General features: G+C 35.9%; 1 protein-coding gene across 6 annotated transcripts in view; it reads left to right on the top strand.

Annotated features, from left to right (window-relative positions):
- STXBP4 (syntaxin binding protein 4) overlaps positions 1 to 14,124 on the top strand; it is a 167,972-nt gene that overhangs the window by 94,461 nt on the left and 59,387 nt on the right. For all 6 annotated transcript variants that reach the window (XR_004326646.1, XM_032498458.1, XM_014553675.2 and 3 more), the window contains 4 exons: positions 1,262 to 1,438; positions 7,126 to 7,242; positions 7,745 to 7,794; positions 12,983 to 13,116. Coding sequence is in view for 5 of the 6 variants with exons in the window: in XM_032498458.1 (XP_032354349.1) it covers positions 1,262 to 1,438; positions 7,126 to 7,242; positions 7,745 to 7,794; positions 12,983 to 13,116 (478 nt within the window). In the remaining variant the exon portion in view is untranslated. The remainder of the gene's footprint in view (positions 1 to 1,261; positions 1,439 to 7,125; positions 7,243 to 7,744; positions 7,795 to 12,982; positions 13,117 to 14,124) is intronic.

Below are 14,124 nucleotides of genomic sequence, written 5' to 3'. Positions count from 1 at the left end.
CTTTTTTGTCTGTTTTGTTAGGCGTTCTATCCTCAGTACTTGAAAAAGACCCTGACACATAATAAATACTTAATAGTTATTGAATGTATGGATGAAAAATTGACTCTTAAAAATATGTTCATATTCCTAACCCTCCCTTAGGCTCCAACAAAAGCAAGTGTCCTATAATAGTTCCGAGAAAATTAAAATAGCTGTAGTTGAATGTTAGCCATGGCAATTGGAGCAGAAAGTTCCATTGCAGAGAAAAGAGATTTCTGCATCAAGTAAAGAAAAAGAAGTGGTTTACAGTATAATAACCACCATTTTAAATTATGTTGGTGTCCTGGGGGACTCTTACTGACCAGCACCAAGGCACATTTTTGAGAGAGCAAGTGATTTTGGCCACCCCATCCCCTTCCTAAGGTGGAGAATGTAGCTAGGATGCAGTTTTGTTTTGTTTTCATTTGTCATCTAGCAGCAAAGTAAAATGGTGAAACGGACAATAAGGTTGGAGTTGGGTAGACCTGAGTTTTAACCCCAGCACTAGTACGCGTCCTTGGATAGGTTATGTAACCTCTCTGTGCCTCTGCTTGATTATGTATAAAATGGTTTATAACAATGCCTTTCTCTCAGTGTTGTTATAAAGTTTAAATGGGAAAAGATGTATAAATTACCTGAGAAGTAACATGTGTTTAATAAATGTCTTGTGAGCATTGCATCCTATAGAAATAGCTATATATTTTGGTGCTGAATTTTACCTTTTGGTTTAAACCAAAATGGAGAAGTAGCAGTTAGACTGACATCTCGAAGTAAACTTTGACTCCTGGGGCTTGGACCATGGAGAAGTCCTCAACGCTGTAAATCTCTTAGCAGTATCTGCTGAAGCTGCAAGAACCTTCCTAGAACATGAGCTCTGTCACCTACTTGACTTTTGTGGAAGGCTATTCTTCTGGTCTTTTGAACCAATTCTTATTCTTTTATTCTCCACTTTCATTTCTCTTCTACTTCTCCTATTTTCAAAATGCTATGCTAGGTGTGTAATGTTGGAGGTTCCATACTGAAAATTACCTGAGAAATCAAAAACAGAAAAGAAAGATCAGGGAGCTCCTATAGATTATTAAGGAACATGAACGTTAGTTTTCAAATTGAGATGTGAGAAACATACGTATATTGATTACTTTTGGGAATTCTGACTTCCAGGAGGAGAAAGATACTTTGTTTAAACCACTGCACTATTTTTAGGTGTTACTTTTTCCAATAGTATTAATTTTGAAATCTTTAGGAAGCCAAAGCTGTAGTCGAAGAAACAAGAGCCCTGCGCAGTCGGATTCATCTCGCCGAAGCTGCACAGAGACAGGCACACGGAATGGAAATGGACTATGAAGAAGTGATCCGTCTGCTGGAGACTGAGATTACAGAGCTAAAGGCTCAGCTTGCTGATTATTCTGACCAAAATAAAGTAAGCAAAACAGTTCTGTCTGCTAGTTACCATGGTTTCCTTGCCGTTGTCATGTATCCTGTTTTCATTTTCTTTTCATCTGCACTTCTAAACTAGGTCAGCGTTTGTCTTCTATTATTCAGTGATAGGATGGTGTGTCGTGATGCGGGTGATGTGGAGGTTATGAGCCTCCCTTTATGCAGATAGCTTTGGGATGGAAAAGTGTGTGTCCCAAATTTATTTGGGTCATTGGTCAACGGCTCAGGCATTGAGTCCTGGAACTGTTAAACGTTTAATTGATTACATTGGTTTTCTCCTTTTTTCCTAAACTTGCTCATTTGTCTTGTGGGCATGAGAGGAGGAGAGTCTAGAGATGGGTTTTGCTCTTTGATTAGAGCATTCAAGGAAGTGTGAAAGTTAAATAATTTTTTGCCCAAGGCCCAAGGTAATTAATAGAATGAAGCTGAGTTTGAATTTAGCAGGCTCCAATTTTAATAGCAAGATACTGAATGCTTTTCAGAAGACAATGTGAACTGTTTTCCATGTGAATTTTTTAATTATGTGTTTTTTAACATAATCTATACTATATTTATGGACCAGTCTTCAGGAACAGTAAGAGATATATACATTTTTACTTCACTGAAGTAAGGTAGAAAACTAAATAAATTGAAGTGATGTTTCATAACTTTTTGGAGTTCGTTTATAACTGTAATAGTTGTTTATGTCTCTAATCCAGTCATTCAAGAGAGCATAAAGCAAATTTGGATAGTTTATGCATATTTATTTAAGTGCAAAAGAGTTAAAATACTTTAAATATACCCAGTGGAAATGGATCCAGTTTTAGAGGGAAAGACATATTACTTGAGAAAGCAGAAATACTTAGGAATATTACATATTCCTTGACCCAGTGTTCTCAAATCAGACATATGTGCTTATTGCATGTCCATAGCTTTAACCTGGTCCTAAAAATATTTGGGGAATTATCAAAATATTTTAAGTACTTTTTAATAATAACTATATTTACTTTCAAAGGGATAATCAACAGTCTTTAAAAATACTTGATTTTTGAATAATATGGCGTTCAAGGAGTTCACATGGATTTATTCTTTTTTTTAAAGCATAAGTTACTTGCAGTTTTCTCTTCCAGCCCCTAACTGAGAAACATTTCTGTCCTAAGTTGTGTCGTAATGTAATTAATTCAGTTCTCCTCTTTTTTAGCATACTGAGGTCTCATGCCATTCCTCTTAATAAAATCCTAAGCTAAGCCATTAAGCTGTCTCTGAAAATAATCTTTTTTTTCCCCCCAAAGAAGAGATGTTAGACATGGGCATCTCAACATTTTCCAAACCCAACACCAGTGGAGAAAGAGAGGGAACTTTTTTTTAATTGTTTGGGATTGCTTGAAGAGACATTGACCATAGATATAAGTTTTCCCTTATATTATCTCTGTATTTACTTATTTACCTTTTTTATTTTTTTGTATTCACCTCCAGCTTAAGAATAAAACATTTCCAGTACCTTTAAGACCACAATATCCCTCTCCATTTGCGTCCCCCTCCCTTGCCTTCAGAGGTAAACCACTTTTCCTGGATTTAGTGTTAACCATTTTATTGATAATTTAGTTCTCGTGAGTTCATATCTTAGAGTGGAATTGCTAGGTTGAATGATAATTGTATGATCAACTTTACTAACTGCAATTAGGCAATGCCTAACTGTGTTTGAAAGTGTTTGAACTGATTTTTACTCCCACCAGTAGTGAATGAGAATTACCTTTTACTCCAAATTATTGCTGATGCTGTGTTGTCTTCTACTTTTAGTTTTTTATCAGTCTGTTAGGTGTGATAAGTGGGTCTCTGTGGTTTAATTTTAATTTCTCTAGTTACTAATAATTTTGAGCTACTAATGTGCCGGGGCCAGCTGGCACTAGCTCAGGAGAGCTGGTTGTGCACATTCCTTCTTAACTCCATTTTCAGAGACATCAGGATGGTTGCTTGAAATCAGCCATCATGGGGTTATTTATACCCCCAAACTCTATAAAACCGCGGCTTTGCCCCTCACCCCAGGTAATACTTATGAGCTAATATTTATGCATTTATTAGGCATTTGTGCTTCTATGTGAAATGCTTCTTCATATCTTTTAACCATTTTTCTACTACATAATTTATCTTTTTATTTTTTTGTATTCATATGTAGTGATCATTTGTATGTTCTGGTTTCTAATCCTCTATTACATTCTATGTTATAAAAAATCTTCTGAATTTATTGCTTGCCTTTTCATCCGATGGTGAAATGAACAGTTGTTATTAATATTCATGTGCTTAAACTTACCAATATTTTCATTCGTGTGCTTTTTTAGAAGTCCTTCCGTTCCCAAAGATATGAAGATTATTTTTCTGTTTTCTTCTAAAAGTTTAAAACTTTTGATCCTTCTCTATGGTTTTATATTATTGTTTGAGATGGAGATTCTTTTCTTTTCTCCTTTTTTTTTTCTTTTTTTGGTTCTAAGTGAAGGGAATGACCAACTATCCCAGCACTATTTATTCAAAAACCTCTTTTTTCCTAATTGATCTACAAAATCAGCTCTGTCATATATCAAGAATTCACGTGTATGGATCTTTTTGAGGGTTCTCTATTCTCTTTCATTGGTCAATTTGTATATTCCTATGCAAATAACACACTGTGTTGATTACTATATGTGTTACTATAAATCTTGATCTGATCACTCTGTCCAATTATTTTTCTTTAAAAGTATGTTGGCTACATAACCCTTTGATCTTTTATATGTATTTTAGACTCGTCTTATAAATTCCATCAAAAGAAAAATATGATTGGAATTTTTACTGAAAATGCATTAAATATATAGATTAATTTGGGAAGAATTTACATATTTATGACTGAGTCTTAATTCATAAACACCACTGAGGAACAGAAAGGTTAACTGCATGTGGCCAGAGAAGATAGTCTATAGGATGACAGCTCGAAAATTTGGTGATGGTTGGTTCATGACTTGCTGTATGGCCAGTGTTTACTGTTGTTCACGGCGAAAAGAATCATTTGATATATTGTTTTCTATAGCCCAGTAGATCAGGGCTTCAGTTCTTCTCTAGTTACAGTAATTTCTTTGTCAGGGAATAGGTTAAAATCTCCCTTGTGGTCTTTTTTTTTTTTTTTAATTTTCTTTATATATTTTGAAATAAAATTTTTAGCTGCACACAAGCTAGGAATTATGTTATCATCCTTTTATGAAAATGTTGTGACTCTTTAATCTGGCAGACTTCTCTTCCCCTTAATCCTTTTTTTTTAATTGATATTAAAATAGTTATACCAGCTTTCATGTGATGTTTACCTATGTATTTTTCCCGCCCTTTTACTTTCAGCTTTTCAGTGTCCTTATATTTTGATTGTGTCTCTGGTAAGCAACACGTAATTGGATTTTTTTCCCCCATCTTACAAATTTTTGACCTTTAATTGGAAAGGTCTTTCCATTTACATTCTTTTATTCACTAGTGCACTTGGCTTCATTTCCACCCTTTTATTTGGTGCGTTTTATTTGTCCCAGGTTTTCTGGTTGGTTGTCATTTCTTGCGTCCCTTTTTTTTTTTCTTTTTTGGATTGGATCAGATTTCTCCTGCGTCACCCCACTCCCATTCCATTCATTTTCCTTTGCTGGTTTAGAAGTTATACACTGTTTCTAATTTTTAATGATTACCTTAAAAATATTTAACATCCTATTTTAACTTGAATTATAAAACTAATCACTAGCTTTCTCTTCTTCTAAATATTGTGAGGACTTTAGAACATAGGCCCAGTCATCCCTTTCTATTTAATTTCTATTTTTGCCGGTATTTTAGTTCTTTCTTGACTTTTAACGTTATAAATTACTCTATTACAATTTATTTTGTGCAGTCAAATTCTGTTTAGATAGACCCTCATATCTACCATTTTCTTTGTTCAGTGTCCTGTCTTGCATTTCACACCTTCTTGCTAGAATTATTTTCTTTCCTTCTGAAGTATATCTTTTAGAAATAATGAGGATCTATTGGTAATATACTATTTTTGTTTGTCTGGAAACATGTTTATTGAACTCTTGTTCTTGAAATGTATTTTTGCTACATTTAGAATGTTAAATTGGCACTGGATTTCTCTCAGTGTTTTTATTCTGCGGTTGTGATATCATATGTCAGTTTGTCATTCGTTTGCTCTCTCTTGCTCCTTTATAGATGGCTTTAAGATCACTTTATCTTCAGTGTTCGGCAAGTTGACTATAATCAGTCATGTATTGACTTATTTTTCTTTACGTTGCTTGAGATTTATGGAATGAGTCTCCTGGTCTAAGGAACAGTGTCTTTCACCATTTCTGAAAAACCCTAAGCTGTTATCCTGAGCTATTTGTTTCTCTGTTGTTATTTCTGGTCTCTCTTGTGTAATTCAGATTGGATGTATACTACATCTTCTTCTGATTATTTCCCCCTTATCTCTTCTCCTCTTTTCATATTTTCCATTTTTATTTTTCTGCTCCTCTATGAGGACTGTCTTAACTCTGCCTTCCAGATTACCCATTCTCTTTTCACCTGTATCTAATTAGACTATAAACCTATAAACTGAGTTTCTAATTATTGACTACATCTTTATTTTTAAGATTTTTTTATGTCATTCAGATCTATTTTGATGGTTTCTTATTCCTTTGTTATGCTTTTACTTCTTTCTTAATTCTTAAAACATATTAAGCATGCCTTTATGTTCTGTATCTGATCACTGTGGTATGTGCTGTCTCTGTGGGTCTGATCCTATCACTTGCTTCCTTCAGCTGACGTTCATCCATCGTAGCTTATTTGCTGTGGTCATGTCCTTTTGACACATTCAAGGTAGGAATTCTGTCAGATCTCAGTTTAGACAATATCCCCCTAGAAATACCCGAGAAATTTTGTGTTTGCTTCTACCAGCCGAGAATCAATGTAAACTAAAATTGCAGCTTATGAAAGAATAAGCCACACGATTAATAAGTTCTGACCTCAAGCCTGCATGAGTTGGGGCTAGTGGTTGGCAAGTAAGTTTTCAGGGGACACTTTCTTTAACCCATTCATCAGAGCCAAAATCAAAACCTTTACTCCTTGAGGTTTGTTTCTTTCTAATTCACCCATTAAAGATCTCCTGTTTACCGTCTGTGCCTGATGAAATCCCAGACTGTAGGCCCCTGGGGATCAGCAAATGTCCTCAGACCAAATTGTGCTACAGTGTACTCTGACTCCAGTGGTTCCCTCAGCATTACTGTTGCTTGTCTTCGTGGAGTTCCTTTACTTCTCTGGAGCTCAGCTTCACGCTGGGTTGTATTATATTAAATATGCACGTCTGTCTTCCTCATGTTAGGTTGTGCCACACTAATAGGGGTTTCTGTCAGCATCTGCTAAACCATGTTGTCAAAAAACACCAGAAACTAATTAAAATGTATCTTACTGTAAGAATCAATAGTCATATGTAGCTTATTTCATAACGTTTGCAGCATCCCTGTGCAGTTTAACTTTAAAATATGTAATTAGTTAAGTGCCCACCCCCCCTCAATCAGAAGATATGCACAATAAGAGAGAAAATAAATGATGTATAAATGATACAGTAATGTTGGATATTAGTTAGTAGAAAGGTGAAAATAGGAGCCACTAATGTAAACTGGAAGGAATCTGCTAGATGTTCCTTTTGATGTGTCTGACCAGGAAAGTGTTCAGGAGCTAAGAAAGAGAATCACAGTACTTGACTGCCAGTTGAGAAAATCGGAAACGGCTCGGAAAACTTTTGAGGCATCCACTGAAAAGCTTCTTCACTTTGTAGAGGTAAATTTTCTTATTCCATCGCTTTATGTCCATTTTTAAGAATCGTATGGACGACTGAACAATATAGAGAAACGTCAAGGTGTTTGGTGGTTTGTGTAACATTCTCTGGGCTCAAACAGTTATGCTGACCTCCAGTCAGGATTTTAAATTGCTTAGATAATGGAAAGACTAGCTATCATACAGATTGTTAACAGAAATAACTGAGACAGGATAATACGATCCCAAGTGTGTACTATGTTTTAATGCACACTTTCTTAAAACTCTTGATAGTAAGTAAACATTAGTTGATAAATATTTACCCTATAAATAAGTATTTTATCTCTATATTGTATTTCTGAGTATAATTGCACATTAATGTAATTGATTTTTTTTCCCTATGTAACAGAAACACCTTTTTAATCAATTTGGGGGGAAGGAGTTATAAATATTATTTAAGCAAAAAAAAAAAATTTGAAAAACTATCAAAGTTACATATTGCCTTCACTATCTTGTTTGCCTCTAGGCTATTCAAGAAGTATTTTCTGATAATTCTTCTCCTCTGTCAAATTTAAGGTAAGAAAATTTAAGTGCTTTCTGCAGATTATGGCCACTGATTTCATTTTCATCTAGTAATTGTGGCTAACATTAAAATCTCTTAAATAGTCTTAATATGCTACATGACTCCAACTGCGATGCTATTCTGTAATGTCTTGTGAAAATAAATAAAAGGACACATTTGTTTTTGACCCCATCTCTGTAAAAGAAGTTCCAGGAAGTATTTAGTCAATCCACAATAACCTAAAACTTTAAAACTGAGATTAGAATTTCCTTATCTTAGAATTTTGTAAAGATGAACTGAACTTGAAGTTCGTTAAGCATCCTATATATGAATAAAAGTTACTATATACTAGTCATAGGTTGCCTGGTAAGTCAATCTCAACCCAGCAGAATTATGGCAAACAGAATTTTGCAAAACATGCTCATGCAATCAATGTCTTTCATTTTCAACATTTAGTAGATATAGAGAAAGAAATAAATTTGGAAATTTGATTTGTTATTATTTGCAGTTTGTTTCCGATTTAAAGTTTCTTACTAGGAACTACAAACATACTAATAAGATTTATTTATTTCAAACTGCAAGCTTATGATCATTTTGATAAATGATGAAAGATGCATATGAAAGAAAGATTCCTGTTTATATACTTTCTTTTTTTTTTTCTTTTCTTTAAATAGACTTTATTCTTGTAGAACAGTTTTCAGGTTCACAACAGGATTGAGCAGAAAATACACAGTTTGCACATAGCCCTCCCCACCCACAAATGTATACTCCTCTACCCTCAACATCCCTCATCAGTGTGGCATATTTGGTACAATTGATGAACCAACATGGGCACATTATTATCAACCAAAGTCCATAGTTTACATCAGGGTTCATTCTTGATGTTGTGCCTTCTATGAGCTTTGACAAATGCATAATTTGTAGCCACCACTATAGTATCATACAGAATAATTTCATTGCCCTAGAAATCCCTTGTGCATCATCTATTCATTCCTCCCTCCCTCCCTCTCCCCAAACCCCTGGAAACCATGATCTTTTTATTGTTTCTATAGCTTCGCCTTTTCCAGAATGTCATTTGGTTGGAATCGTACAGTTTGTAGCCTTTTCAGACTGGCTTCTTTCATTTAATAATATGTCTTTTAAGTTTCTTCCATGTCTTTCATGGCTTGATAGATTTTTTTTTTACTGCACATGTATTCTTTAATTTATATATATGTACCGTTCATTGTTTCTAAGAAGTTTAGAGCTTTAGCTTTCTAAACTTACATAGTTATCAAAGGAATAAAGCCAACCACAAAATAAGAATTACCTCAAAAAGATACATACACCCTGCTATTAACAGTAATATTATTTATAATTGCCAAGATATGGAAGCATCCTAAGTGCACATCAATAGTTGAATAGATAATGGAGATGCAGCATATATATATTTATATGTAATGGAATACAACTCACCCATAAAAAAGGATATTTTGCCATTTGTGGCCCTTCATTCACTTTTTTTTTTCACTTCAAAAACCAGAATTTCATAACTGGCAGAGATATTACAATTACATAAAAAACAATAAAATACATAGAAATAAACTTAACCAAGGAGATTACGTATATTCTGAAAACCAAAATGACACAAAGAAATGGAAAGATTTCTTGCACTCTTGGATTGGAAGAATCAACACTATCATAATGGCCACACTACCCAAAGCATTCCACAGATCCAGTGCAACCCCCATCAAAATGCTTGTGACATTCCTCACAGAGCTAGAACAAACAATTCCACAATTTATAAGGAAACACAAAAGACCACAGACAGCCAAAGCAATCTTTTGTAGGTCTCTCTTTTTTTTTTTTTTCTTTCTTCTTTTTGTTCTCTTTTCTTATGGTTTGATGACTACAGAAGGCCCTTTAACATTTGTTGTAAAGCTGGTTTGGTGGTAAAATCTTTTAGCTTTTGTTTATCTGTTAAGCTTTTGATTTCTCCATCAAGTCTGAACAAGAGCCTTGCTGGATATAGTATTCTTGGTTGTAAGTTTCCCCCTTGCATCACTTTAAATATATCTTGCCACTCCCTTCATGCCTGTAGAGCTTCTGCTGAGAAATCAGCTGATAACCTTATGGGAGTTCCCTTGTTTGTTATTTATTGCTTTTCTCTTGCTAATTTTAATATTTTCTCCTTATCCTTAATTGTTGTCAATTTGATGACTATGTGCCTTTGTGTGTTCCTCTTTGGGTTGATTCTGTGTGCTACTCTCTGCGCTTCCAGGACTTGGATGACTGTTTCCTTTCCCAAGTTGGGGAAGTTTTTGGTTATTATCTCTCCAAAAATTTTCTCAGCTCCTTTCTCTCTCTCTTCTCTTTCTGGGACCCCTATAATGCAAATATTAGAGCACTTCATGTTGTCCCAGAATTCTCTTAAACTATCCTCATTCCTTTTTATTCTTTTTTCTTTTTTCTGTTCTGAAGTAGTGATTTCCACTAATCTGTCTTCTAGCGCACTGATCTGTTCTTCTGCCTCATTTAGTCTATTCTTTGTTCCTTCTAGTGTATTGTTCATTTCAGTGATTTTATTCTTCAACTCTGTTTGGGTATTCTTTATATTTTCCGACTCTTTGCTAAAAACTTCACTCTGTGCATCTATACTCCTCTTGAATTCTCTGAACATCTTGGCCATCGTTACTTTAAACTCTTTCTCAGATAAATTACCTATCTCCTCATCACCTATTTCTTCTTCTGGGATTTTATCTTGTGCCTTGGCCTGGGAGATATTCCTTTGCCACCTCATATCATCTATCCTATGTGTTTGTGGATTCCTTCCACAGGCTTTGGGATTATTGTTTTCTTATTTCTAGTATCTGCCCCTGGTGGATGAGGCTGGACTAGAGGCTTGTGCAGGTTTCCTGGCAGGAGGAGCCGGTGCCTGCCCACTGCTGGATGAAGCTTGGTCCTGGACCTCTGGTCCAGGTGGGTAGGGCTGTGTCTAGAGGCCTTTGTGGCTTAGGAAGTCTGCTGATGGGTGTGGCTGTGTTCCCACCCTGTATGTTGTTTGGCCTGAGGCCTCCCTACAGGCTGTTGGGTGGGGCTGGGTCTTGGTGCTAATGATCCAATCAAGATGTCAGCCTCCAGGAAAGCTCATGTAGATGAACACTCCCGGAATGTCTGCCACCAGCTTTTATGTCCCCTGGGTTAGCTACTGCCATACCCCACGTCTCCAGGAGACCCTCCAAGTCCAGCAGGCCAGTCTGGCCCAGGTTCCTATGAAATCACTGCCTCTGCCCTTGGACCTGGTGCATGAGAGTTTCCGTGTACACTTCTCAAGTGAATGGAGTCTCCTTTTCCCCCAGTTCCATGAGGCTCCCAGAACCAAGCCCCTCTGGCGTTCAAAACCAGATGTCCTGGGGTCTCCTTCTCTTCCCAATGCCTGGAAGTGAGCTGGGGAGCCTGATGTGGGGCTCAGAGCTCTCACCCCTGTGTGAGGGCCTCTATGACTTAACAAATCTTCAGCTTGTGGGTTGCCCACTGGGGGGGCATGGTCCCAATTATATTGCGAGCACACCCTCCTACCATCCTGCTGTGGTTCCCTCTTTATGTGTCCAGTTGCAGAAGATCTTTTTTGCTTGGTTCCAGTCTTTTTATGATGGTTGTTTAGCATTCAGTTGTGGTTTCGTTGTAGTCGCGAGGAGAGGCAAGCTCGTGGTCCTACCGCTCCACCATCTTGACCAGAACTCCTATTCTGACTTGCTGTTTGTACATTTTCAAAGCAATTTTTTCCTCTTATAATGGCTGCCACTAGCAAGGTACTTCTAGCAACATGTGCTTGCAGAAACATAAAAAAAACTCTAGCCTTTACTATAAAAACAGCAGTTTAATAAAGGAATTTGGGTCATTGTATTCTTATTATATTTTAGGTTTCCACATAGCATTCTTGGATTTAGAAGAATATCTATCGTAGTACACTTTTAAACTCATTTTAATGTAATGTTTTATTTCTTCAGATGAAGGAATCTGACATTTTTTACTGTTATCTGTGCTGCTTATGACGTAAGATAACTATGTGAATTTGAACGATGATTGTTTTCAGTAAAGATGTTAAAAATACTCAGCACTCAGATTCCTCTTGTGTGATCTAGGCATGTCCCTGCTGCCACCACCCAAGGTGTCATTGTGACCTTGGATAATAATTCAAAAGTTTTGGTATTAAGAATGACTATTTAAAAGCCACAGTTTGCATTTGCAGGTTCATGGAACAAAGGTAAGTTTTAAAGGTAACATTAATATATATGACTGAATCACTTTGCTGTGCACCTGAAATTAACAAAATATTGTAAATCAACTGTACTTAATTTATTTTTTTAAAGAAAAGCAGCATTAAGCAACTTTTCTCCACATTTTGGAAAATTAAACACTAGTAAAATTTGGTTCAGTCTTTTTAATATTCTGAATCTTCTATAGTGGATATTGGCCTTGGTATTCTACACAGAATAAATGCTCTGTTTTTAAATTTGAGAATTGATGCTCTAGTTTCTCCTTGTGAATTAATACTATCATCTTGGGAAGATGGATGGTAAGTAATGATGGTTTTTGTGATGGTTTAACATTGTCTCGTTTCAAGTAGAAGTTTTAGCATCGTGGGTTTTTGCAGTAAAACTTTGCATTTTAATTATATCAAAATGCATTCATTTCAGGTGATGTTTGCACTTTTAAAAAATGATGTAAATGCTCTAGGCCGTTTTAGATTTAGGGACAGAAAATGGAAGAGTTTAAGAGAAAATTTCAAGAGCAAATATACATATGGAATTTATATTTAATATTACTAGAAGTTATAGTAAATGTCTGTTTAATACATTTATGTTTAAGTGCTTACTTTAAATTTTTGCAAAACTAAATAGAAGGCCACTTCATGTTAGTATAACACAAGCACTCACAAAATTAGCCAAGAACTGATTTAGGAGAGTGCTGTCCTTCTGTTCCTTCCTCCTTATGTATGAGGTCAACCTGATTTTTTAAATATGTCCTCTTTATTATATAAGAAAGAACTAAAAACAAATACTGTTTTGTGTGAATCATTTCAGTTATGGCTATGAGAATACAATGTTTCCAGCATCAAAATTTTGTGTACAATTTTATAGCTAGTAAGAGTTAAGATTTAGCAAAGGTAGATGCTATTTATGGTATAATAAGTTCAGCTTTATTTTATTGCCCTCGTAGTGAAAGAAGAGCTATGTTAGCTTCCCAGATGTCCCTCACACCGCTGGGAAGGAATACACGGAATATCCCAGCAACACTGGCCCTTGAGTCTAAGGAACTTGTTAAATCTGTCCGTGCCATCCTCGATATGGATTGTAAGTTTTCTGCTTTTTTTTTCACTCTTTCAAAAATGATTCATTTAACAAAGCAAAAGAAGAAAATGTCAAATTTGATAGTTTCATCTTATTAAGTGTATTGGTTTTCCTACAGTAAAATTGATTGCTTATCTATAAAAATCTTAACGCAGCTCTTTGTATCAGGAGAATACTTGCTTTATTTAAAGTGCTCAAAGTGGCTTCCAGCAGAAGATAGCTGATTAAGACATCTCTTTACCTCTACTTCCATCTAAAGTCTCTTTGAAATGGAAGAATAAATATGAAAATAAATCCACAACAGCACTGGAAACTGGAAGGGGGGAATCAATTTTGAGGAGTTTTTAAAATAATATACAACAGATGGAAAAAGATTAAAGGTACAGCCCAGCTGAGCAAAAGACCCCAGAACACAATAAAGATGAAAGACAAGACTGCCGCAACAGTTAGTTAAGTAGAACCATGGAAACCTCCCCCAGGATCACAAGCACGGAAAACTAGAAACAGACATTGGAGCAGTCAGCAGGGTAATTAGTTGAAGGGCTATGGAATAGCTGAACCAGTTCCCTGCTCTTCAGAGCTGCTGGCTCAGGCACTGACCCCTAAACTAGAGCCAAGAGAACCCCTCTCTTAAAGAACTGCATGATCTGTCACTGGAAGCCTCCAGAGTCAGCAAGCATTGGGCTAGAAAGAGAAGCAGTGTGATGCTCTAGGTTACTTCCAACATCCCAACAGACAGGGAGATCCTTGGGGAAAGCTTGAATAATTGGATATTTCCATCCTTCCCTCTTCCTGTCTCTAGGCACTTTTTTCCCCTTCATGGGTTTGGACTCCCTTTTATTTGTTTGTTTTCTGTCTCTTCCCTTGATGTCAGTCTGTCTGCTGCTTGTCTTTGTGCTGGCTTCTAACATTCCACTATTCCTCTAGTTTGCACTCTTAATATTGTCTATGCTGGGGACCAGATACCAAATATATATATATATTTATATATATAAATCTAGAGATACAGAT

Source organism: Camelus ferus, chromosome 16 (genome assembly GCF_009834535.1).
Source record: "Camelus ferus isolate YT-003-E chromosome 16, BCGSAC_Cfer_1.0, whole genome shotgun sequence".
Lineage (NCBI taxonomy): Eukaryota > Metazoa > Chordata > Mammalia > Artiodactyla > Camelidae > Camelus > Camelus ferus.
Note: the sequence above shows the minus strand (reverse complement) of the source record. Positions and strands in the feature narration are given on the sequence as shown.